The 24597-nt window shown below is 43.4% G+C and overlaps 1 protein-coding gene across 3 annotated transcripts in view; it reads right to left on the bottom strand.

Moving 5' to 3' along the window:
• Nucleotides 1–24597, bottom strand: part of ZSWIM8 (zinc finger SWIM-type containing 8) — a 55394-nt gene that overhangs the window by 18316 nt on the left and 12481 nt on the right. For all 3 annotated transcript variants that reach the window (XM_069863675.1, XM_069863674.1, XM_069863673.1), the window contains exons 2-10: nucleotides 17065–17218; nucleotides 15959–16053; nucleotides 10201–10373; nucleotides 8344–8451; nucleotides 6144–6225; nucleotides 4899–5019; nucleotides 4332–4533; nucleotides 3304–3479; nucleotides 28–1036 (exon numbers count right to left, since the gene is read on the bottom strand). In XM_069863675.1, the coding sequence (XP_069719776.1) occupies nucleotides 28–1036; nucleotides 3304–3479; nucleotides 4332–4533; nucleotides 4899–5019; nucleotides 6144–6225; nucleotides 8344–8451; nucleotides 10201–10373; nucleotides 15959–16053; nucleotides 17065–17218 (2120 nt within the window). The remainder of the gene's footprint in view (nucleotides 1–27; nucleotides 1037–3303; nucleotides 3480–4331; nucleotides 4534–4898; nucleotides 5020–6143; nucleotides 6226–8343; nucleotides 8452–10200; nucleotides 10374–15958; nucleotides 16054–17064; nucleotides 17219–24597) is intronic.

The following is a 24597-nucleotide window of genomic DNA, read 5'->3' as shown; positions in this document are numbered from 1 at the left end:
AACTGCAAAACAGCAAACTCAGCTCACCTCCATCCGGTTCTCCTGCTCCAGGGGCTTTATACCAGCAAATATATCCTGTTCCTCTTCATTCCCCCCTTCAGCTTTGTCATCATCTTCCTTGGCTACCTCTTGTGGGTTCAGATAGTACACCTGGTAATCGTCTTCCTCTTCCCCATCGTCCCCTCCCCCCACAGCACCATTCTCCCCTACTTCTTCTGACTTCAGGCCCACACCACTGCTGTTCTCATCTGCAGAGGGTAGGTCGTCATCGCCACTACCTATTTCCCCTGCTGGATCCTTCGGCGATTTCTTGGCCAAGGAACTGCTCCTGACAGCGGGCTCGGGTCCCTCAGAGAAGTACACCCCACCGTCCTCCTCAAAGGCATCCCTGTAGCTCCTGCTCAGAGGGCTTTCAGTAAAACTAAAGGTGTTGCTGGCTTCCGCCCCCAGAGCCAGACTGCTATCATCCAGGCTCATCTCCGCCAAGTCTGGCTCCAGAGAGCTGTCTTCACTACTCATGCGGCGTTTCCCACTGTGTTTACTGGCCAAGCCTTTGCTCACTGGCAACTTCGCTTTGCCCACTGCAGTCTTATACACAGCTTTGTCACCTTCTGCTGAAAGCCGTCTCAGAACCCTCTGTGGCGTTTCAGAGACAACTTTACGCTTTCCAGTAAGTTCCTTCGGCCGAACTGCTGGCTCCTGCGGAGAGGGACGCAGCCTGTCCCCAGGCTGCAGACACGGTCCCCCCAGCTCCTGTCCATGGGCTCTAGCAGCCTCGCAGGCAGTTTCCACACATTGCAACCGGCAGCTCCTCTGCTGGATGGCCTTAACCCAACAGAATGAGTTCTTCTTGTCAGTGCTGCTATAGGTGATCCCAGGAATGGGATAAGCTTCCTCCCAGTTGAAGTAACAGGCTTCCACAGCTGGCTTGAAACCCTGGAAGAGCTTCTCCAGGGATTTCTTGTGCTGACCCCTCTTAACGTTATCTATGACTTTGAGCTGCCACTGTCTGAGCTGCGAGCAAAGGTCCCTGCGCCTACGAGAAGAAGTAAGAGGACAGGTCAGAAAGCAGACACGAGCTGCACCTGCGATAACTATCTCTTAACCCACAGAACACCTCCTTCTCTTGGTCAGAAAGATATTCTGCTGAATTAAGGGTAGACAGCATCAGTAAAAAGACAGGCTGAAAAAAGGAAACAGGCATATTAGCAACCAAGTCTCAGACAGGCCCATGATACAGAAACAAAATGTGAACAGCATCAACATGAAAGCATGATATGAACTAAGAGGTTTAAAATCAAACACTGCCTGCCCTGTTTGCTTCTCTGCCCAGATAAGGTATCAGTGATGTGAGCCCCAGGAGTCTGAGAGCAGTTACTGCCATGGGGAATGCTCTTGGCATCACTCATAAACAAGTGTGCACTGGCTGTGAACAGCCCTTGTCAGTACATTCACACTTACAATCCAAACAGCTGACCCAGGGAAGCACGATGCCAGACAGGATCACCTAATCACTTACCTTTTCACTTCAACATGCCTCTCTAGAGCCCAAGAATTTAATTTTGCCTTTTGCAGGCTTTCCTCGAGAGACTACACTGTTGAAAGGCACAGGCACAGAACAAGCAAGACAAAAATAACTGATGTTCTAATAACCCTGAGGAAGAAGCAAGCTGGTAGAGTTATAGACACTGAAATTACGCAGCAGTTAACCCCATGCCCTGTATTACCACAGGAAGGACAAAGCATTTCTGCATTGCCCAGCTCCAAATCTCATGTGGGGGCTAAGTGTATGGGCAAGAGATTATACCTCTGGGTATGCTAATTCCAGAAAAGGAAAAGACATGTCCAGAAATCGCAGTAAGTGTCTTAATTGACTGCCATCTTGTTTCTGCCACAGATTTCAGAGATCTGAGGCACACGCCCAACACTTCAGTCTGCTCAGATTTCCCATCAAAAGCAAAAGCACAAAAACTCAAATAAAACCAGGGTGATCCAATTTAGGCACACAGGCTATTAGGACAAAAGGGGTTAAACTAAAGGGGTGGCTTCTATTTGTCCACTAAAGAAATCAGTTAACAAGGAGCAGACTGGTGGGGCTTAACCAAGGAGAGGATTTGCAGAAGGAAAAAGAAGGGAGAACTACTCAGGTAAGGTAACATCAGGATAAGAGCCTGCAATGAATTAGGAATGAGGTAGCAAGTTGCTTTATGATTCACTGGGAAGAATGGCAAGGACAGACAGAAGAGGGTTCTTCTCAGTGACTACTCAAACACCAAGAGAACGGATAATCAAGCAGGAGTGTTTCAATTATGCATGAGCTCAAGGAGGAGATCTGAGCAAATCTGAACTGCACCAGATAAATCAAATGTGAGTATACATAGCACAACTCCATCCTGTATTAAAAGCCAAAACCTTTTGTGGTTTTTCTATGTGATCTGATTGAAGTTTGTGTTTATTTTAAGCCTCATTCCCAGTTTCCTACAGTTTTTGATTTGTCTTCATCTCCTGTATTTAGTTACTTCATATCATAAGCTGTACAAGTCAGAAGCTGCGTCCATTCTAGTGTCCCTCATGCACCTTACATAGATCAGACATTTTATTAATGCTACACAACGATTCACAGAAAGCAAGTCTTTTTAGAGTGTAAATGCACTGAAAATACCATTCTGCTTTCCTTTGGTCTGAAAAACTCTTTCTGAGCATTGGTAGCACATTAAACTGATTCAGCACATTCTACACACCACACTTTGCAGACAAGATGTACAAAACACATTATTACAATGCCAACTGCAGTATCTCCACACGAGCTCAGTACCTCCACTGTTATTTATGAGTGCTAAATAAAGATGGCAGGGATTTACTAAGGTACAAGATGGACTAGAAACCTGCAGAAGCCTCACAATTTTCCCTCAGATACTTGAAAATACTGACTGAAAGTCATACACCAGTGACACTGCTTACCAACAAGCTGCACAGTAAGCAAGAAATGCGTTGGGAGCCAGTGTTAGCATTCAAAGAAATGTTCTCCACTAGGACACTGACATGCAGGCTTACACTTGCAGATAATAGAGAACTCTCAGAAACCAAACTATTCACACTATATGACATTGCTGAATATGAGCAGCAATAGCAATTAAAGTTTAAAGTAATTACAGTCCTCTTGTACCTTATACCACACATGGTGTAGAAGAATTAATGGCTGAACAGGCAATGACACAAACATGAGACATCTAGAGGAAGAAGCTCTTGAGTGTACTGAATGTCACAGAAACAAATGAGACCCTGTTGGATGCTGGTGCTCACCTCTGCGGACTGATAGTCGGGTCAAGGACCGCCAGCCTCCAGAGAACCACCATCTCATCACACATGCTTGCACAAGCGTGAGCTGCAACTTCCGACTGGCCGTTGCTGCGTCCTGTGTGCCCGCTGGCACTGCTATGTGAGGCAGAAGTCCGCACGCTGTACCACCAGCCAGTTATCTGCAGAAGAACATGCTCAGTGGAGCTGTGGCCAGCATCCCACCCCTGCTCTCACAACCACAAGGAAACAGGATCCTTAGCCAGTACCATGCCTTCATTTGGCTCCAAAACAGCCACCAGCACTAAAGCAGTATTGGTTTATGGGGAAAAGGGTCTCTCAATGTTTTTCTATCTAAAAGGCACATATTCACAGAACAAAACGTTGACAAGGAGGTTCTCTTGCTAGATGCCTTCACACTTGGAGGGACATAGTGAACAAACACGATGAAGTAAGCATTTCCTTTCCCCTCCTAAAAACTAAAGTATGTGATAGAGCAACAAGGAAACTTGCACTTTATTTTATACTATCAAGAGATCATTGTCGTGAACTGTCAAAGGAAACCTCTTTCTTAATACTAATTAAAAAAATTTTAGAATTGATTGCTTAAGCCCCTCAAAAGATATCTACAAAAACAACCAAAGAGCCTGAGATTCTACCACCCAATTATATATTTAGTCTTGTCAAAATGACAGCTCAAAGGCGATGTACTTTGTTTAGGAAAAATAAAAAAACATTAAAATAAATCACCCTGACTGTGTAAAAATCAAATCAACAGTGCCAAACAGAAGAGTGTAGACTCCTTATATTCATGTTGAAAGGGCTGAGGTATTTGGGGAATACAGTGTTGCTGGCACATCACTGAACTGGTGTAAGAGTAAACATGATATTAATGCGGAGATGCATGCGCCTGCTACACATACAGACCATTATACAACATTTATCCAGCCATGGATTGTATGGGCACACGGCATCAGGCACTCGCTCAGCCTGATCCACAGATTTCCCCCCTCAGAGCACAGAGATTTGAGTACCTGCTCATAGTTGAGACACTGGTCAGTCAGAATCTCCAGTAAAGGAGCTGCATTGCTGTCCCGTCTCTTAAACATCTCCCGCACAATGGAGAGCAGGTTCCAGATCCCCTCAGGCTCCCTTCCTCGCAGGGGACGCAAGAGACAGGCCCACTCAGCAGCAGCTGGCGGCTCCGTGGAAGAGAGGTACATTGAATTCACATCACTGTGGATAAAAAAGAAGGGCAGTGATGAGGGAAAAATGAAATCAAGCACAAGCCATACAAAACCTCTGAGTATATTCCACATCCAGCAGCACATTGGCACCCTGAACGGGACAGAGATGCATAACCTAAAAGAGAGGGTGTACAACAAGACTGAGAACCCCACAGCAGTAAGATATTGTGCAAATATAGTGTGCTCTACTGAAGCAATCATTCAACAAGGCATGTAAAAGCACTGTCTAGAACAGAGAGTGTGAAATGAGGCATACTTCAGCCCACAGCATCACGTACGGGCACAGGCCATACAGAGAACAAGCTTACAGGTTACAGGAATGTCCCATTTTCCCCTCAGTGGAAAAGCATTTACCTAAAAACAACAGGAGAGGGTCCACAAAACTTATGAAGGGTTTTCTTTATGTTGTCACTCAGAGTTGATTCATCCAAGTACCAAGTGCTTTGATCTGATGCAGAGGGTCCAGCAGTGGGATCTTGACAAAAAAAAAAACAACACACAGACAGTCTTCAGGCTTGGAAAAGATGCTACTCTGTGTGCTCAGCCACAGAGGTTACAGGGAGCATGCAGGCAGTGCCACTCAGTTCATTCCACCGGCTGCAGAACCTGTTCTACAGCACTATCTCAGACCACTATCACAACATCACCCTACCCACTGACAACACTAAACAGGGAGACAGGGCTGATGTGCTGAGCAGCAGCACTACAACCAGCAGGACCAGCAGAAATTCAAGGACTGTGCCAGCAGAAACCTCACAAAGCAATGTGAGTTAAAACATAAACTTCTGTACCTGGGACAGAAAACCCCAGGCATAAGCACAGCCTGAAAACCTAATGGCTGAGTAGCTGACAGGGTTCAGTGATTATGATGGATGTCAAGCCAAACACAAGCCAATGGCAAACCTTCACTGAAAACACAAGGAAAAACCAACTTGCAAACTGGGCTGTATAAGGAAAAGCAGCACAGCTGGCTGATCTAAGGGAATTATTTTATTCCCCTCTACCTGGCACTGGTAAAGTTACACCTGCTGTTTTGGGTCCTCCAGACCAGGAACAATACTAGTAAGCCAGACAGGATATAGTGGAGGGGTATTAAGATAGTTAAGAGCATGGAAAACATGTGCCTGAGGAAGAGGGTCTCATTTCATCTAAAAAGGAGAGATCTACTATCTTCTTGGTAGTAGATGATGATAAAAAAGGGACCTATAGGACATTAGGGAAAAAATGTTGACCAAAATAGTGATGCATCGCTAAAATAGGAATAACACATAACATCTCCAATAATGAAGACTTGGTTAAGCTAGCCCAAGGCACATCTAACACAGTCTAGTGCTGCAAACAGTCCTGCTTTAAACAGGAGAGATCCCCTTCTATCAGCCTTTCTAGGAGTCTATAATTAACACAGACTTATAAAAGAAAAATCTTCTACTTGAAGGGTGCTTTGCCTGATGCAAGTGCCTGTATTGATCCCTTTTCCTTGACCTCCACCTGCAATCCCAGCAGCACGGTAACAGATGAGTTCAGAAACTCAAAGCAATGAAAATATATCGATTTTCTATCTGTGAGATAGATTACTAAAATAAGATATATCTGGGTTACCTGGGGCTCCACACACTGTGTTGATGGCAGTAGACTGAGAAGATAAGAGCTCATCCAGCAAGCGCTGAGCAGTTGGAAGAATCTGAAAACAGGAAGCCGATTTTCTTTATCCTGATACACCCAGCCAAAGATCTGCCTGGATTTTCAAGACTGAAGCAGTCTCACAATTTCAAAAGTATCAAACACACATAGTCTTGTTTTCAGAGAGGACAACAGAGGGTGCTAAAGATTCTACAATAGTTATAAGTCAGATGTAAATGACTTGCAGCAGACCACTCATATCCCCACCTCTCTCCACAAAACAGCTGTCACAGATCACCCCTACTGTAAAGCAAGCTAGTTCAGTACACCTGCATTTGCAAATAATACAGACCCAGCTCAAACAGAGGGAAGAAAAATAATGCTCAAAAGGGATATTTTGCATTTGAGTCACTTGAAGAAACAAACTCAGCATTAAGCTGTTCTTGTACCTTTTGCCACTACAATATAATTTAAGTCACCATGAAGCAGAGAAGTCACAGCTCTAGGCAATGTCACAGCTTCAAGGTGAAGCATCAGGGACCTGCAATGCCTCTCCTTCAGGCATTCTTCCCAAGATATTCATATTTCATTGGAACAGGAGCAGTGGCTCACGAAGGGAAATAGCTCTTGTGGAGAAAAACCAGGTAATCAATTCAGGCTGCTGAGAATCACTAACATTTTCATAGACACAGAAGAAAACTTCCTCAATGATTTTGAACCACACCTCCTTGTCACACTGCATTCCAACAGACCACCACCCCTTAAAGGTAATTCAGCATTTTGTTACTGTACCATAGTGTAATTCACAAGCTGGAAATAAGGATAAAATAGAATCATGTGTGCAGCCTACTCTAATTGTACACCATGCAGTCAAAATACAGGATGCCAAGTATCAGAGCATCTCTCTCCACTCAGAAACCTTGAAGACTGGGAATGAGACTGTTGGAAGAGTTCGGGGCATGCTTTGCTTTTTCCAAGCAAATTGGACAACAGAGGTTAAGTTGCATCTGCCAGTAAAACCCAAGCTTCTCTGTTGGGCAGCTCCCATCAAATTATCTGGCAAAGTGGTAATAATTAAATTAAATAACCTAGATGTTCTTGGGTGCATAGGTGGTACACGTGACCAAAAGAGAAATAAACCCTGCCAAAAGTGACAGACGCAAAACACTTGAAAGCACACAACTCACATGCCATTCAGGAAGCAACCATCACCACTGCCACCCTTTCAAAACTCTCCAATATTAAGCATCAGACTTCGTGACACAGGAGAGCAGTCTTAAGGAGAGCAGAAAAGCTGTGTCTGTTGCACACTGCAGCAAGAAGCACACGCTATTGGTGCTGAACTCTAAGCAACAAAAACCACAGTATTTTCATATCACTTTCATATATCATTCCTCTATTTCCTCTCATAAGATTATATTTCTGTAGGACATTTAGAGGCAGTTTCAGCAACAGAATATCTTAGCGTCCCAAGCACAGCACCGTAACACGAATGTTAGGCACACGCTGACAGTATCCCAACTCCAACTTCAGACACCATGCATGAACCACTGAAATCGGGCAGATACCCATGCAGGTCATTTTTTCTCAACCTCCTTTGGCTGAACTGGCGTAAAAAAGTTGCCAAGACCTCATATTTTTAAAGCAAATATTTCAAACTCCATTAGGCATTCTTGTGTGTTTTGTGTGAGCATTTTAGGCAGATGATATCAATGACCTGACCTTGAATACCACAGATATTTAAGGAATAAGGGAGCAGATTCTGACTGTAATTAATGGAATTCCATGTCTCTCACTTCCCGGAACCCAAATGATTCTCACTAATGACCAAGAAGCTGCACTGGGGGAAGTCATATAGTCCCTAGTTGAGTGCATTAGAAAGTGCCTGCCCCTAAGGCAAACGCAGCACATCCACCTCACTAACACAACACACAGAAAAGCAGCAACCTGTTTCGTTCTGACCCAGGTTTTTCACCACCACACATTTAATCATGTTTGATCTTCCACAAACTAGGTGCATACTCGCGCTAGTATGAGCAGCCACCACGCTTCTTTCTCTCAGTAATACAATTTCAATCTTTCACTCAGCAATAGACAGCTGTCAAATAACAGAATGGAAAACTTGAAAAGGGCAGGAGCTGAAAGCCTTCCCAGATTCCCTGTGGATTTCCGCACTCACCTGTTGTGGAAGTTCACTGATTAGGTACTGCGCAAACTTTTGCAATTGGTCTCTCTGGAGCCGAGACAAGGACTCAGAAACAGGCGCTCGCAAGCACACCGCTGATGCCTGGAGAGAGGAGAGGAGAGACACACTGAGGAGATACACAGTCATTAGTGGGTCAGACTTAACAAAGTTGTGTCCAGTGAATGGATGGAGGTTCACAACCAGGAGCTGTGCTAATGCACATCATGCTTGGTCTTGATGGACAATGCTTTTGTTCTGTAATTATGTCATGTGTTGCAGATAAGATGCAAATAAGCTGGCTAGGCTTTATAAAAACTGTTTTTAAGAGTCTCTTTTCAGGGAAACTACTTTAACAGCTGTGCTTAAGATCTGTTGTATCTAGCAATTGCACAAATACTGGCAGGGATTTCACAAACAAACCTCTAAAATAGGACATTATTCTTTAAGCTTCTGGCAAACCAACCAGCTCTGTGGGGAGCTTTTTCACAGAATCACAGACATCTCATTTTTCTTACTAGAGGCTTTTCCTTAAAATCAGTATCTTTCCGTACCTAAGAACAACTTAGAAGATAGAAACAAACACCACTGGTTTCTTAAACTTTTTCACTCTATAGAATAAAAAAATGCCCAAATGGCACCTACCTAAAATTTGACCTGGAAACAGGCAACAGCAGCTTGAAATAAAGATGCTTCTGACACTGATTTGTCTACATAAAGCAATATAACCTGGCCTGTAACCTGCCAGTGCCAGCAGTTGGCATATACAATCACGAAAATCCTTTCACCAGCAATTTTCAGGTAGAAGAATGGATTGGAGGGAAAATAATTATTTTTATCTTGCCCAGGGTCCAAGCTTTCTGAGTGCAAAAGATATGAATGAAAGTTGGTTTCCTAGCTTCACTCACCATACCTACACCTTTTAAAAGTGGAACTAATATTTCAAAGCAGAACCATCTTTTTGCCAACTCTCTGGTCCAAAGCACAGAAAGCATTTTGATAGTCTGAAGATTTCACAGAAGCACACGTTTAAGCCTGTCACAATTGTTGATTGTGAAATATTAACAAGCTTCTGCAGGCTACTAGCACTTATTTAAGAATCTGGAATTAATCATAAGCATGTTGGCTATAAAATGTTCTGTGACAGAAGAAAATCTTCTGTTTCTTTCAGTCACCCAAGCTTAATCCTTCCTTAAGACGTATTTCTCAGCTCCCCAAAGACTGAGGAAATTAAACTCCATGCAAGACTACCCCCCTAATTTGTGTATTACATGTTGATTTTATGCATTTTCACCTGGAGTTTATTGAGATAAGAAACACCTACTCTTTACTCTATACAAGGCCAGGCAGAACATAAGCAGTCAAAACCATAAACTTATCCAGCTCTTTGAAATCTGTAAGTCAAAGCAGCACTTACTCGCTTCAGCATGTGTTACAATGAACCAGTGAACATAAAGGCCAGCAACAATCAGAATTACCCTCCTTCTGTACTCTGAATAATCCAATAACCAAAGGAGCAAGCTTCCAAACCCTGTATTTACAAAGACTTTCAATATAAGACTATTGGTGACCTCCCACTCCTTGCAGAACTGAGGAAAGAATGAGTAATGCTAGCAATTTAAATGAGGAATGGGAAGGGGCCCAAAGGCCACCGTGTCTGCCCTCGGCAGTCTGCACATTATCAAAGGTTGTTCTGCAGTTTAGAGCCTCGGACAACTGCAACTGCGAGCTCACATTCCCATAACCTATAGGGAGTGCCAGCAGCAATTTCCCTAAGGAGAGCGCACGCTGCATAAATGAGGAGAGACTTGGGGAAGATGCTGAGAGGACAGCAGAGCCGCACTGAAAGCCTACGTTGTGTATCCGGAAGAGGCAGAGTGCCACGACGTGAGCACACCACTTGGCCCCCGCTCCACAGGTACAGCTGCACGACGTGATCCTACACCGATCAAACATCACCGCCACGTTGTACGCACCCTTGGGTGGCACCATCTGAGGGGGCACCACAGTGGCGCTCAGGTGGAAACCTGTGAAAATCCAGAAGTCCAACGTTAGTATTCCAGTGGCTAGGAGACAGATTCAGCCAGTATGGAAATTCAGACATGTGCCATTTACAAAGCAAAACAACACGTCTAGCAACAACGCCCATAAAGGGATGGGCATAGATCTAGAGTCTCTGGCACTTAGAATCATAGAATTGTTTGGTTGGAAAAGACACTTGAGATCCAGTCCAACCACACCTGTCCACTAGTAACCATATCCCTGAGCAGGGGATGTGGTTTAGCACTTCTTTCTTCCCAGTCAGCTACAGCAGAATAGTATGCAGCAGAGAGGCATAACATGTTAAAAGAGGCTCAAAAATATCAGTTTTTAATACATTAATTTATTTATTTATATTAATATTTGACAAAGAAAAGCAGAGCTTGATGAAGCCTTCACTGAAAAGCGTGGGGTTCAATCACAGGGTCACAGCTAGGCTATACCTATTTTAGGCATCATTTCTGTGTTAATTAACTCTGGCAACAGGACAGAACAGGCTGGGCAACATCTTCAGAATTGTTTCCAATTCAGCCAACCATCACAATTTCACAGGGCTCTAACAAAGGCAGCACATAAACCTGAGCGCTCACTTTCACTCTGTGGCTTCAGAATCCACTCATCTCTCATAAATTAAGTACCTCCTCACAACTTTGCAAATTTCCCATTTTTATAAACCATGTACTCAGGAAACAAAAAAACCCCCTTGCTTAGACTAAAATAATGGAAAAGAGAAATTTCAGCAGTAACACTTGAATGAATTCATTGCCATTAATCTACAATCAAACATCTCAGGCACGATGACAAAGAACTTCACTGAAGCTTGGCTTCGGGTAAACTCATGTACAATGTAAACTGGTTCTACTCATAATGCGGCTTCCTCTACGGATAACAGTTATCCAGAGGCACACATTTTACGAGCAGGAAAAGGCGATCAAGAGCATCAATCTTCTACTTGCTTTGAAGGCACCTAACACCAGTTAATCATGCTCTATAGCAACAAGCATAAGCCTCAGAACACTTTTGCTAGTCTCAAATTCAGTTTTAATGAAGCACAGAAAGCACCACAGTTATCAAAGCCACAACTAAAATTCAGTCCAATGATCTACCTTAAGCGAAAAAAATGTGGCTTGGGACAGACAACTGAAATAGTTTCTCCACCATCAGCCCAGGGAAGTACATTATAAATCCACACTACTGAGTCTTTATGATGATATTGGGAGATTATAATAATGATGGCATTCAGGATTGCACATGTCCTACTAAACCCCATTTAAAACAACATGCACTATTTCGTCTTCAAAACGTAATCCTCATGCCAGTACAAACTTGCTCTCACCTTGCTTAACCTTTCCATTTCTCCTGTTCACCGGAACTCAAATCCTCATCCTGATGTGGGTGATTATTTTGATTAATACGCATAATACCACCCAAATTCCTCAGCCATTTCAGCAATTGGAACAGAATCAAAACAAAAGGCAGCGTTCACCACAGAATTACTGCACTGCTTATTACCCACTGCAGCTCTAATTTATGTTTCACATTTGGGTAATTCAACCCAAACAGTTCAGCGAGCCCTTCTGTTGTACTAGAAGCATTGCAGACTAGTGTCAAAATGCCCTCATTTGCACAAAAGCAAATTAAGCATTTCAGAAATCAAATTGCAACAATTCTGCTCCACTGAGACAGAGAAGTGTTTGAAAGGTGTCAGAGAAGACTGGGTCACGGCTATGCACCCTTATCGAGCTCCTGCCATGAAACTTGTGTTTGCAGATGGAAACAGTTAACTGATGAAATGCAAAGAGGAAAGAACAGTTACAAAGACAGAGAACGACAATTTAAGGGCTTCAGCAGACTGTATCACAGGCTTCAACTTGAACTGCAGCCTGCTGAGCAAGTCTGCTGCTGACAGGGCAAATTCAAGCAGCTCTGCCCAATTCTTGTGCCCCACCTGTCTTGCTGTACTGAACGACTGTTTGTGGGACGGCATGGGAAACTCACCAGGAAAAAAATCTGCATTAAATGTATGGTTTATTTTACCAGGAAAAACACCACAATTCAGCTTATACAAGGCTGAGCCTGCAGGGACTGTGGAGGTGACTACAAGCAGGTCCACTCCAAGTGCCCACCCCTGGTTAAAGAAATGGGCATCAAACCGTACTTGTTCACGGCCAAAGGGCAACGGCCGTCTTCTCTCGCAGACCACAGCTCTCACCCTGCTGCTGAAACATGAAGCCAAGAAGTACATCTACTGCACACCTGTAAGTGACCAGGTCACCTCATGGAGGCCACTATAATGTTCCTTTCTCCCCTAACCTCCCATCGGATAACAGCTCATCTACCAATAGAACAATACACTGCAAAAACGTGTCTGCATGTACCAGCAGCACTCATCCTCCTGCAGGCCAGAGCAACTGCTCTGCCAGGAATTTCACCCCTATTTTTCTGAACTGCACTGTGGGTGCAGAGCAAGCCCAACGCTTCTGTGAAAGCGCTTGGGCTTTCCACACAGTGATTGCACCTTACGCTTCTGACAAGCACCGGATCTACTGCTTGTGCATAGAATAAATCCAGTGCCAATGCTTCCGAGGACATGTCAGGTACAGGCACTGCACAACAGACAGGCTACACACAGAGAACACCCAGGAGTGCTCCACCACACCCACAAAGCAGTTTTATCACACAGTGAAGAGGGTGTAGCTGCAACACTGTCCTCCCCTCCATTAAAACCTTTGGCTTAATCAAATGTAAAAGCTGCAAACAATAAACTGCTGCCAAGACAAGGTCCTACAGAACAGAGATGGCTTCTTTTCCAGTCCATAACCAATCCTTCTCCTGGCCCTACCCCTGAAAATTAACCTTTCAGGGAAGGCATCCAAAAGAGATGTATGCCTCCCACCAGTTAAAATCCAGTTTTCAGGATTTTACAACAGCTGTATCCACGTCTTTTGCATTTATTTTATCATTCAACTCATTTATTGTGAAATTTGAGGCCTGTTTATTCATTTTTTTCTGAGTTCCTGTTAGCCCTCATGATTTCAGGTGGAAACACACAAATCTGCAATACTGCAGGCTACTCAGTAAGCAACTGGAATGAGACGATTTCAGTGACCTCTGAGTTAACAACACCCTACCGAGAACATTCCTTGCAATACAACTTCCAGGCTTTTTTCACTAACATTCTGTGGTCCTGCTCCCCCTGTAACAACAGCAAACACCTCTGCATGGTATTGGAGAACTGTTTTTCTAGCTTTCCTAGGATTAACAGAAATGGGAAAACACAAGCTGAACAACAGCTTTCAGATAGGAAGCAAAGCAAGGCAACTTTTGATTTGTTTGTTTTAAGCCAAGGCAGAAAACTCTAAAAAGTGGAGACTTGGTGCCACTGTTTAAAGGGAGATGCAACATTAGAATCCAGACTGATCCTGCGGCTGTCTTCCTTGCTGTTTAAAAAGAAAGTAAGGCTATAACAGAAAAAAGTCCTTGAAGTCAACGACTCCAACACACCTATTTGAGACCAACAATGTCTCCAGTGCAAGGAGGTGGGCATACAAACAGCACAAAGGGAATGTGCAGGAGAAGGTCTGCAAAAGCCAATTCCTTACGTATATGCAGGAGAATGCTGTAAAAACGTGAGGGTTTGGCATGTGGTGAAGAGGAGCCATTGTTCAGAAATTATGGACATGGATTTGCACGTGAATACAATTACTAAGATCACGCATTTCTGTTTAAAAAAAATTCATAATCTTACATTGCAAAGGGAAATGGGATAAAATAGCACAAAGCACATTTCAAGCCTTGTCCTGTTTATCACAATATCACAACGTGCTGCCCAATCCCCCTCCAAATCAAATGCCCTCCCAGGGGCTGCTTCACTTCTGGCATTTCTTTTCCCATTTGTCAGGAAAAAAACTAAACTCTAAACTACAGCCACACACCTAAAAATAATTTGGAACTGGAATCATATCCACTCCACCTGCAGCACCCAGCTTCTGGGCTGTGACTGGGGAAAAGAACATCCCTCCATGAGACAAAGTTCCTCCACTAAGGAAGAAACACCAGTCCTGTTTAAACAACTCCTTCCTTGCCCCCCCAGCTCTTTTTTCCCCTCCTTCTCTCCTCTCTCCAGCACAGATTCGACACTGATATTCCCAGCCACTCTTCATTTACATAACTTTACACTTCCTCATCTTTTTAATTTATTACTGAAGCAGCTTTTGACCACAGTCTTAGCACTGTATATTGAATATTCTGCTCTTTCCCAGGAATTACTGAATTTCAGCCAGTTGCATTGTAACTCAATTTGTGTCTCTCAAACGTTTGTCTTCTTGGAGTGTAGCTGATGCCCTAGAGGCCTCTCAGAATTTCAGTCCTGACCTGAGGAGCTTATGAACATATTCAGGTGTCAGCTTAATCCTATTCAGCTGAATTTTGCTGACATTCCATAATTACTGTTTGGTCTCACTGACAGCTCAATATACCTTACGTATGAAGAAGCACTTTGCTTCCATTCCCAAGAACCCCTGCTTTGCCCTGTATTCAGATAACAGCTCATCAGTCTCTTGCAATTTGCGTGTCTTGACAACTGTCTCCTCTTTTCGTTCTCCCTATGCTTTTACTGTAAAGAGTCCCTTTTATTCCCTTTTTGAGGGTCCTTTACCTGAATTTATTCATTCCACAGATCCCCGAGAGTTAAGTATACTGATACCAGGAACTAAAAACACACCCATAGAAGTCTCCATCCCTCATCACAGGAGAGCACAGGAACCTTCCTCCTCAACACCACACAGCTCTTTATATTATTGTTTTTCTCATTACAGCCAGGCCCAGATCCCACCTGCCAATTAATATTCTGACTGTGAAGCGTACACTTGCAGAAAACATAACACCGCTGCATTGGACCGACATGGCCCACCTTGACATACGGGTATCTTTATTTCACACAATGCCTTCCTGCCTCACAGCTGTCATGGGAAAAGCCAACTCAATATTCTGCTTTACAAGAGTTTAATGAGAAATTCAGAGTCATATTCTTGGTTTAAGATAAGATTAGTTTCCATAACCATAAAACATGAAAACAACAAGATAAACGAGAAGAAGTGATAAAACTCACCATCCAGCAACAGGGATTTCCTGCTGCCAATATACTACATGGATAACTGTATTACTAATACAGCTCTTTGCTACAGGAATAACTAACCCTTGTACCTTCCTCTCTGCCATGCAGGCACGTTAGGTGAGGTGTTCATTTGATTAGACCACTAGAAAACCAACTTCTCTTTCTCAATGAGGGAGACGAAGACATTCTATGCTGTTTGTTCCAAACTGAGACAGATTTAGGATCTAATTTTCAGAACACTTCTGGCTTTTCACTCAGTTTCAGAGCTGAGCTAACTGAAGCTGAAATGAACAACAGTATCCAACTCAAGACATGCCAGAGAACACAGGTGGCACAAGTTTAGTCTAGGCAGCCAGAACAGCTGGTTTTGGGACAAGGTCATACTACTGCTGTCCCACTGCAGATACAGGTCTAGGAATCTGAAATACCTAGAGTGTAGAGCTGCAATGCTCTCACCTATCTGGAGAGGGTCCTTGACAGCCCGCACCCGGAAGAGCTGCTCCCCTCGCTGGAACTCATCTGCACTGCCGTTTGCCAAACAGGAGTACAACCTGCAAAAGACACACACAGCATGTCAGGATCAGTCTGGTTTTGAGAAACTTCGTATCATCATCCTCTTGCGCTTTTTTTCTGACATGGCTTTTGAAAAATCCTTGCTATCATTCATCCTTAAGATGAAGTCCAGCTCTTTTCCATCATTTCTCCATTACAATCCAACCATAAAAACCATTAATTCCCACCCTAGCTAGGGTTGTGTACAGCCATGGCACTTCTAGCAAATTTCTGAAACACAAATTCATTCATAGCCTAAAATTAAGCTTCTATATAAAGTATAATATTAATAAAAGGCCCAATGTTTGCATGCCACAGTACAAACTCCTTGTACTTCTAGACAAGTTATCTTCTTGCTGAGGTAAGGTTTTTTACACCTGTACTCATCAGAGTAATGAACATGCTGGCTCGCTCTGCTCTCCCAACAGCTGTTCTTACTAATTACATCAGCAGTTCTGACATCACCTCCCCCACCTGATTCCAGAACCTTAGATGAATGCATTTAAGAATCTCCAGGATGATTCTTTTAGAAAGAGTGAAATATCACTGCTTTGCAACAGAACACTGGATGCACAGTTACATGGGTTGGCCGCCTAGAAGATAAAATTCTGGATGCACAGTTACATGGGTCAGCCTATTATAGGACAAACACTTCAGCAAAAACCCACAGAGTTTTTGACTATGTTCTCACACAATTTACGTGGAAACATCAGAAATACAGTCATCTCTCTGCCATATCCCCTCTGATCAGTGATGTACTTGGTGAATCCTAATTCTCCCACTCACATAGCACACTGAGCAAGCCCTCCCTGGCAGTTTCTGAGCCCAGGTAAAGCTCTGACGAAAGCCACAGATTCAAACTGGAAAGAAAACTGCCTCAGATTAACAGGACAAAACTCTACAAACAAGTCATATAAAGGAATATACAGGACATCAAACGGGGCAACAATTCTCCTCAGCATGTAGAATTTTTCCTTAGGCATAGATGAAACAGTAAGAGCATTCATTACCTGATATCCTCCTCATTTTCTGGGAAGCTCCAGAAGGCAATTCGAAGCTGCAGTTGCTCAGGCACTGGAGGATAAACCTTCTCCACCACCTCGAATGGAATGTGAAATGCAACCTGTTTTGCAGACAGTTCCACCAGTGGGATCACCAGCCCATCTAGCACGACAAGAAACAAAATGCAATCAGCCATCGGAGACCAAAACTCTGAGAGGCTGAAGAGATCAGAGGCAGGGAGCCTTTCCACTTCCTCTCCTCTCACCAAGTTTAAGCATAGGCTTTTTTGGTAACATTCAGCAGTTTACAATATTTTAATTTCAGTTAGTATTGGTTGGTTTATTCCCCTCAAGACCACCTTTCATATGATATCTGTCTTTATATCTCAAGTTCTTTACACAAGCAACTGGGAATTCACGTCTGCACAGGGCTGACTACACTGAGCCCATGAGGATCTTAACTGAAGGCACCAAGAGCTTGATACAAATGCATTTTACCACCACCTTGATACCAAAATAAACTTTGCATGTTTTTAAATGCAGGTGAAGGTTTCTTATCATCCAGGTATGGGAGCCTTATGTTTCTGCCTTGCTCTGAGCTGGATTACACCCTATACAAAACGCCAGACTCGTTCGATCTACAAGCACCTCATCACTTTACCGAGAGATCGCTTCCTGATTCTTTGCAGCCTTGGCCCCCATCTTCCAAACCCTGTTGCCAAGAGCCTGATTAATTCAGTTTCAGATGCTTGATGTCTCTTCACCTCCCTAGCCAGGTTCTAAATCACCACTGGAAGCTAGAATGCAAAACAACCTGGCCCTCAGCGTTCCCTCCCCGTCAGCCTGCAGGAACCTGTCACAGGAAAACCAAAGCCCTGATGTCAGTGAGCACTCTCTCACCCTCTGCCCAGAGACCCCTGCAGACCAAATGGCTGGGAACCAGAGAGGCAGAAAGCGTGAGTTTGGGAAGTGCCACACGCAGCAAAGCAACCTACATCTCCCCAGCACTAGGCAGACTGGTCAAACAGAAGGGCTGCATAAACATGGACAGAAAATACAGTTTTCAAACACCCAAACTTAGAATTTTTTTGATTGCAGTGAAATTCAATTCATTAGGCAGCATTCACCTTCCCCTCCCACAACAGTCAGTCTGTTTCTGTTATGATTATTCTTCCATCACCAGTGACTTTTACCCTATGTTACAGACAGAGCCTCTTTTTTACAGCACTACCATCCCATCTACAGAGGTGAGAGCAGAAGATGGTAAATTAACAGTGATGGAGAAGCAGAGTATCTCTTTCTGTACAGCTAATAGATAAACAAGAGTTGGGCAGAAAAGTAATCTAATTTCCAATTTCAACAACCAGCACAGGTGTAAAGCTTTCACTAAGTCACTAAAAAAAATAATATTATTTTAAATTAGTTACTAAAAGAAAATTACTATTTGAACTAGTGCAACAGAATCAACTGAAATATCACTGCTGCTCCTCCAGCAGTAGCAGATACAACAGAGGTCCAGACTGTGGCACTTAAAATACTTGAAATTCCTCTTAGCAATGAAAGGAAAGATATTTCTTGTGGTTTTAACTGCAGTTTCTGTACAATGTCACTTTATCCAAGTCTCTCATTAAACGGTACTAGAAAAGAGGTAACACCTAAAAAAGCTTTGCAAGGTACAAAAGAGAATTCAGTCCCAGGTGAAACCCCTTCACGTTCTTCCAAGGGCTGCAGCCTGGAAGGTGTTCCTTTTTACAGGGATTTAGTGCTGAGTATGAAGGTTGGAGTAGAAATGCTAAAGACAGACTGAGCTCACAAAAAAGGAGCAAAGGCAAATGCATTCCACTTATTATTCTGTCAGTACGTCTTACTCTTAAATATATCTCACTTTACTATTGCCATGGACTAAGACCCACACACAATGAGTCACTGGGTCTCAGCAGTACTGGGACCAGAAGCAGCAGCACAACCGATGCAGTCACCCTCCAATCCCCACTGCACAGCGTGACTGCTCTCTTTCATGCTAAACTAAACCAGCTCAAGAAAAACACTTTGACAAGCATTACTGAAATTACCTCTCCCCAGAAAACATTTCTTCCAAGCAGGAAGACAGCACAAGCATTCCTCATCTGCTCCAGTCCCAGGTGACTGCAAGCCAGCCAGCCTGATGTAAACTGTTGTACACAGTGAATTGAGGTAACAGACTGGCTTTGCACTGAACTCGTTAACTGGTTCATCAGCTCTGCTGTGTTACTGGTAATCAGCAGCAGACAGGCAGATCCATCCCAACCCACAGGCAGACATGCACAGCACAGCATAGACATAGTCAGAATAAGGTGAAAACCTGGTGGGGAAAAAATAACTTAAAAAGCAACAACCTTATCTGAAAGATCATACAACTCTCCAAAATGCTGAGTTTTCTATAAGGAAAAAGAGTAATGGAAAAGAAATGGTATAAGATAACGGAGAAGTAGAAAATGATTTTCCAGTGATACTTTAAGAGAGGGTGAGTTCACAGAAGCTACATTGGCACCCGGTGTGAACAACAAAGTTAAGCAGTTCACATTTCCTAAGTCCTAGGGAGGCAGTCCCCTGTGTAGCCAAGGTGAGAAAAGCATTTATTGAGGATGTAACGCAGTGTCAGGGGGTCTTTTCCCACCAGGCCTCCTGTGAAGGCAGCTGGACAGTCTGAGTCAAATGCTTATACTGGACTCTAATCTTCTCTGAGTCCTAAACACAGAGAGGTCCACTCCAATAGTTTATCTCCAGATATACAAATCCATGGCTGGTGGATCCATACCAACTTGTATCAAAAAGTATTACCAATAAATCAGACATAAGGTACTCTTATGTACTATAATAAATATGTTTTGAGGAAGAAAAAAAGGAAAAGCCAGTTAACAAAGAAAAGGAGAAAGCATTGCAGCTTCTGCTCAGAACACAAAGATCAGGACAGCAAGAAAGATTGCAAATTTATATGAAAAAGATACAGTAGTGAAATCAAAGACATGATAGAAAATTGACAAACCTGCAAGATAAACCCATCCAAAAGAGAAGAGTATTTTAAATTGTGAAGCAAAATTAGCAAGAATCAGTGCTTCCTTGAGAGAAGCAGACATGATGACCCAAACAGAACAAAGGAACATTTCAAGTTTTGGAAAAATAAAGTCACAAGCAAAGCATACCAGCCCCAAATGATTCTCACTTACAGGTTAGAGAATCAGCAAAACTCAGGCCAGGAAGAGATCTCAAGTGTCATCTGATCTGAACGTCCCACCTAAGAGGCAGGACCAGGCATATCTAAACCACCCTGAATACTGCCTCATCTGCTCACTGCCACCTGGAACACACAACTTTAGTGATGACTACCCTGCCCTTTTTACTCCTAGTTTACGTGAATTACAGGATGAATTTTTATAGCCATATTAAGAGTTTCCTTGAATAGTCTTAGAATTACAATTTTGGAAATGAATCAGACTAAGCACAAATTAAACATAAGCTTGGTGATGCAGTCACAAACAGGACAGCAGTGTTTTCAGAGAGGCAAAGGAAAAGTTCCCCAGCTGAGTAGGAGAGACACTGTGGTCACACCAGCCTGCATGTGCTGGTTTTGGCTGTGATAGGGTTTGTGCTGGAAACAGTGCCGATGACACAAAGACATTTCAGTCACTGCTGAGAGGTGCCCACACAAAGCCAAGGCCATTTCTGCTCTTCACCCACCCCACCAGCATGTCAGCCGGGGGCACAAGGGTTTGGGAGGGGACATGGCTAGGACAGTTGACCCCAACTGACCACAGGGATATCCCACACCATGTGACACGCTTTTGGAGTGATGGCATTTGCCTTTTCAAGTCACCATTACGTGCTATGGAGCCCTGCTTCCCTGAGATGGCTGAACACCTGCCTGCTGATGGGAAGCAGTGAATTAATTCCTTGATTTGCTTTGCTTGCAGGTGAGGCTTTTGCTTTACTGGTTAAACTGGCCTTATCTCATTCCACAGGCCCCCTCAACTCTTACTCTTCCAATTCCCTCCCCCTCACCCCACCAGGGGAGAGTGAGCAAGCAGCAGCATAGTGCATAGCTGGCAGCTGGGGTTAAGATACAGAAGTCCTTTTTGGTGCCCCATGTGGGGGTCAAAGGGAGTGAGATAATGGCAGACTTTATTAGAATGCATTAAATCAAACTCACAGCTGTTATTACGGTTTAGCTATTAATTGACAGACTTCTGTGCTTGCCATGGAGCACATGCATCTCTGAAGGCATTGTGGCCCACAGAGATGGCCACACGAGAGCAGGTGCACCTCAAAGCAGCTGTGGCAGTAGATAAGTCTATGCTGCAGCAGATACTGCCTTGGAGAGACTGTGGCTCACAGATAAGACTCCACTGGGAGGAAGGACACCCCAGCTGGTCTCAGTGGTGTTCATCGTGGACGCACACATGCGCACATCACCAATTGCTCCAGCACTACTGGAGGTGATGGGTGCTCTGACAGCAGCCCAACAGACATGTCAAGTACCTAACAACTACCAAGACTGAATTTTCTTGCCTCAAATACAATAAAAAAGAAGAAACCAAACTGGCAAGCCAAGGGACAATGTCATCATCCAACTCAATGGGACAGGGGCAGGTTAACTTTTGTGTTGTCTGTATGGTACCCACAAGTGAGAAAAATCACCAACAAGGTTCCTATGAAATATCAAACTTTACTCAAAGCTTACAAAAATTATAAACAATGGGAGCTTAGCAAATTTTTAGAGATGACAATAGCTTAGCAAAGAGACTTACATCTTTACAGATAATTCCACTCCTGTGGCCAAGAGTTGGAGTAGATTTGAAGATAAAAGGAAACAAAAAAGGATCAGAAGACGGGATAGAATGAAGTGATAACAACCACCATCAGATCCACCAGAGCAATTCTCTCGGCTCATAATCTTCTGTAGGCAGTAGTGATGGGTGTGCCCATGTGATGTCTAGGGCACAGTTATGCAGAGATGACGATCCATGTATTTATTTTTATGCTGGGCAGACAGAGGAGGAATCTTTGTGTGCTTGTGCAGCATCTCCTCTGGAAGATTCTAGAAATCTGGGGTCCAGGGTTATGGGGCCACTGGCAGTCAGAAAGACCATTGCTGGAATAACCGCTGGGTGAACCTTCCCAGTACACAGACACAGTTCAGGATGCTCTCTCCTTGCCCACTCAGAGTTTAGCAGTTGCTCCTCAGCCACAAACCTCTCCTCACCCGACCACACCGTCCTATAAGCGTGTACTCTGCCTACAGCCACCAGCAGGCAGCAGTTCACTTGCAAGACAAGGCATTTTAAAATAAATTCTTAGAGACAATTAAAAAAATCTGCTCTTACAGGTGAGGAGCCAAGACTGAACCAAGACCCTGTGACATCAGACCCTGATGACTGAACATACACAAGGACAGCCAGTCCTTGCCTAGCTTGAGCACATGCAGAATGAAGCATCTGAAAAGTTGAAGACAGTGCAATATTCAAATGCCCATCCCAGCTGGCTTCAATAAGCGCTCCTCTGCTGCAGATAAATACTTCTCATACTGAGGTGAAAACCCCCACAGCATTCTCTGCAGAAACCAAGCAAACCACCACAGTAGCGCTAAGAAGTAGGAGCTTATTTTCCTCATATAGATGGAGGAAACTGATACTAAGATCCATGTTCCTGGCTCCTCAGCTGTTCCAGCAGGGTCAATCCTAAGAAAACAAGCAACTCCTTTACACTGGAACACCTGCAAGTCAGAATCAAGTTCCATCTACTTGTGCTCAGATACTGATCAATTTCCTTCAAAACCACCTCAGCATTCACAAAGCCAGCTGCCACAAAAATGGAGGCCAGCAGCCTTTGGTGGGACTCACCTGTGCAGGTTTCTCACATGCTGTGACGGACCAAGAAGATCAGACGAGCAGGGATCAAGTGACAGAGAAAGGATGCTGCCAATGATACTGCTGATTGATTGTTAATCAACTTGCTCAGAAACAATGACTTGAGGGTGCATTCTGTCTTGAGGTCTACTTTGGGTTTGTTCTCTCTCAATATTTTTTTGTATTTTTAAAACACCCAGATCCTCATAAAATGCTCACGAGTGCAGCTAAACTGATAGAGAACAGCACGGATAGGGCACTGTGAGGCAATCACCAGGTATTCCAGGCAGCCAGCCACAGGAAAAATTCCACACATACAGGTATCTCCACCACACAAGAAGGAAATATATATATATACACATATATACACACATACACACACATACACATACACTGTTTCATTTTAAACCTGAGAACTAGTGATAAACAAACCAGCAAAATGCTCCAGAGAACAAACCAGAGTTCAGTTACAGTCACTCTTACATCAATCTGCCCATAGGATAAATCAAACTAAAAAGATCTGTTAGGGTTGCTTGGTTTTACTTTCCTGTCCACATAATTCCCCTGTTAAATTTGCACATTACTCTTCTCACTGCCTGTCAATAGCACCAAACACGCAGGAAGGAAACTCATGAACTAATCAGGTTCTTCTAAATGTAGGAAAACCTCTACTTCTTGTTTGCTCTTTTCTTCTTCCTTCTCTACCACTGCCCCTACCCCCATAAGGTTACTAACAGCATTAAAATCCTAATGGGATCTGTGCTTACAAGATTCTCTCACACCTCTTATTTCCCCACCTCGAGCGATGCAGCTCTGTCTGAATCCCATACCACTGTGCAGTAAGGAAATTCCACTGGGAACAATGTCACAGGGCAGTAAATGCAAAGATAGATAAGCACATGCTGAAAGTTAGAAGTAGTGGGGGAGGCTGCTTGAGCCTTATGCCAAAGACTGACATTTTTATGTACAAAACAGTTGAGAAGACGAATAAGCAACAGAACTTTTTCATTAGCATTTACTGGATGAGGCTGATGAGAGTCACAGCCAAAACCCATTAACAATACAAATCCCAGATGGGCGGATTACGGGCCAGAACTGGAAACCTCACGCTTAACTGACATGCTGCAGCAACTATCACTTCACAGATTCCCTTACAATCATCACAATAACTATTTAAGAGTACCTTTTTTTTTTTTATTTGAATGCAAAAGAGTTCATTTTATTCCAGGGGGGTCCAATTCACCCCAAAGTCTCCACCATCCACTGCAAAAGCTGTGGCACAGAGTCAAATCTCTGCTCAATTTAATTTCTGACAATTGCTTAACGTTATATCACAAACAGCTCATACAGGTAAGGCAAAATATTCTATGCTTCAAACTCTTTTTGTTGCTATATTTACGTTTCCCTTCTAAACAGAGTGGTATTTTATTTGGATGACAGCATAAATATATCCTTGTACCACGACTTCAGTCTCCACAATTAAGACATTTTAGAAAGGAAGAATTAGTTTCTTCTATAAGGCAAAACTTAAAATACACCAAAAGATTAAAAAAAAAAACCAACAAAAAAACCACCAATATTCATGTTTTATTTTGTACACCAGCCCTGTAGACTGGCATAACACAATACTAAATCACACTGTGGATTTGAAGTGGGTGAG

The sequence above is a fragment of the Phaenicophaeus curvirostris genome, chromosome 9 (genome assembly GCF_032191515.1).
Source record: "Phaenicophaeus curvirostris isolate KB17595 chromosome 9, BPBGC_Pcur_1.0, whole genome shotgun sequence".
Taxonomy (NCBI): Eukaryota; Metazoa; Chordata; class Aves; order Cuculiformes; family Cuculidae; genus Phaenicophaeus; species Phaenicophaeus curvirostris.
The sequence above is the reverse complement of the archived record's forward strand: the minus strand, read 5'-3'. Positions and strand labels throughout refer to the sequence as shown.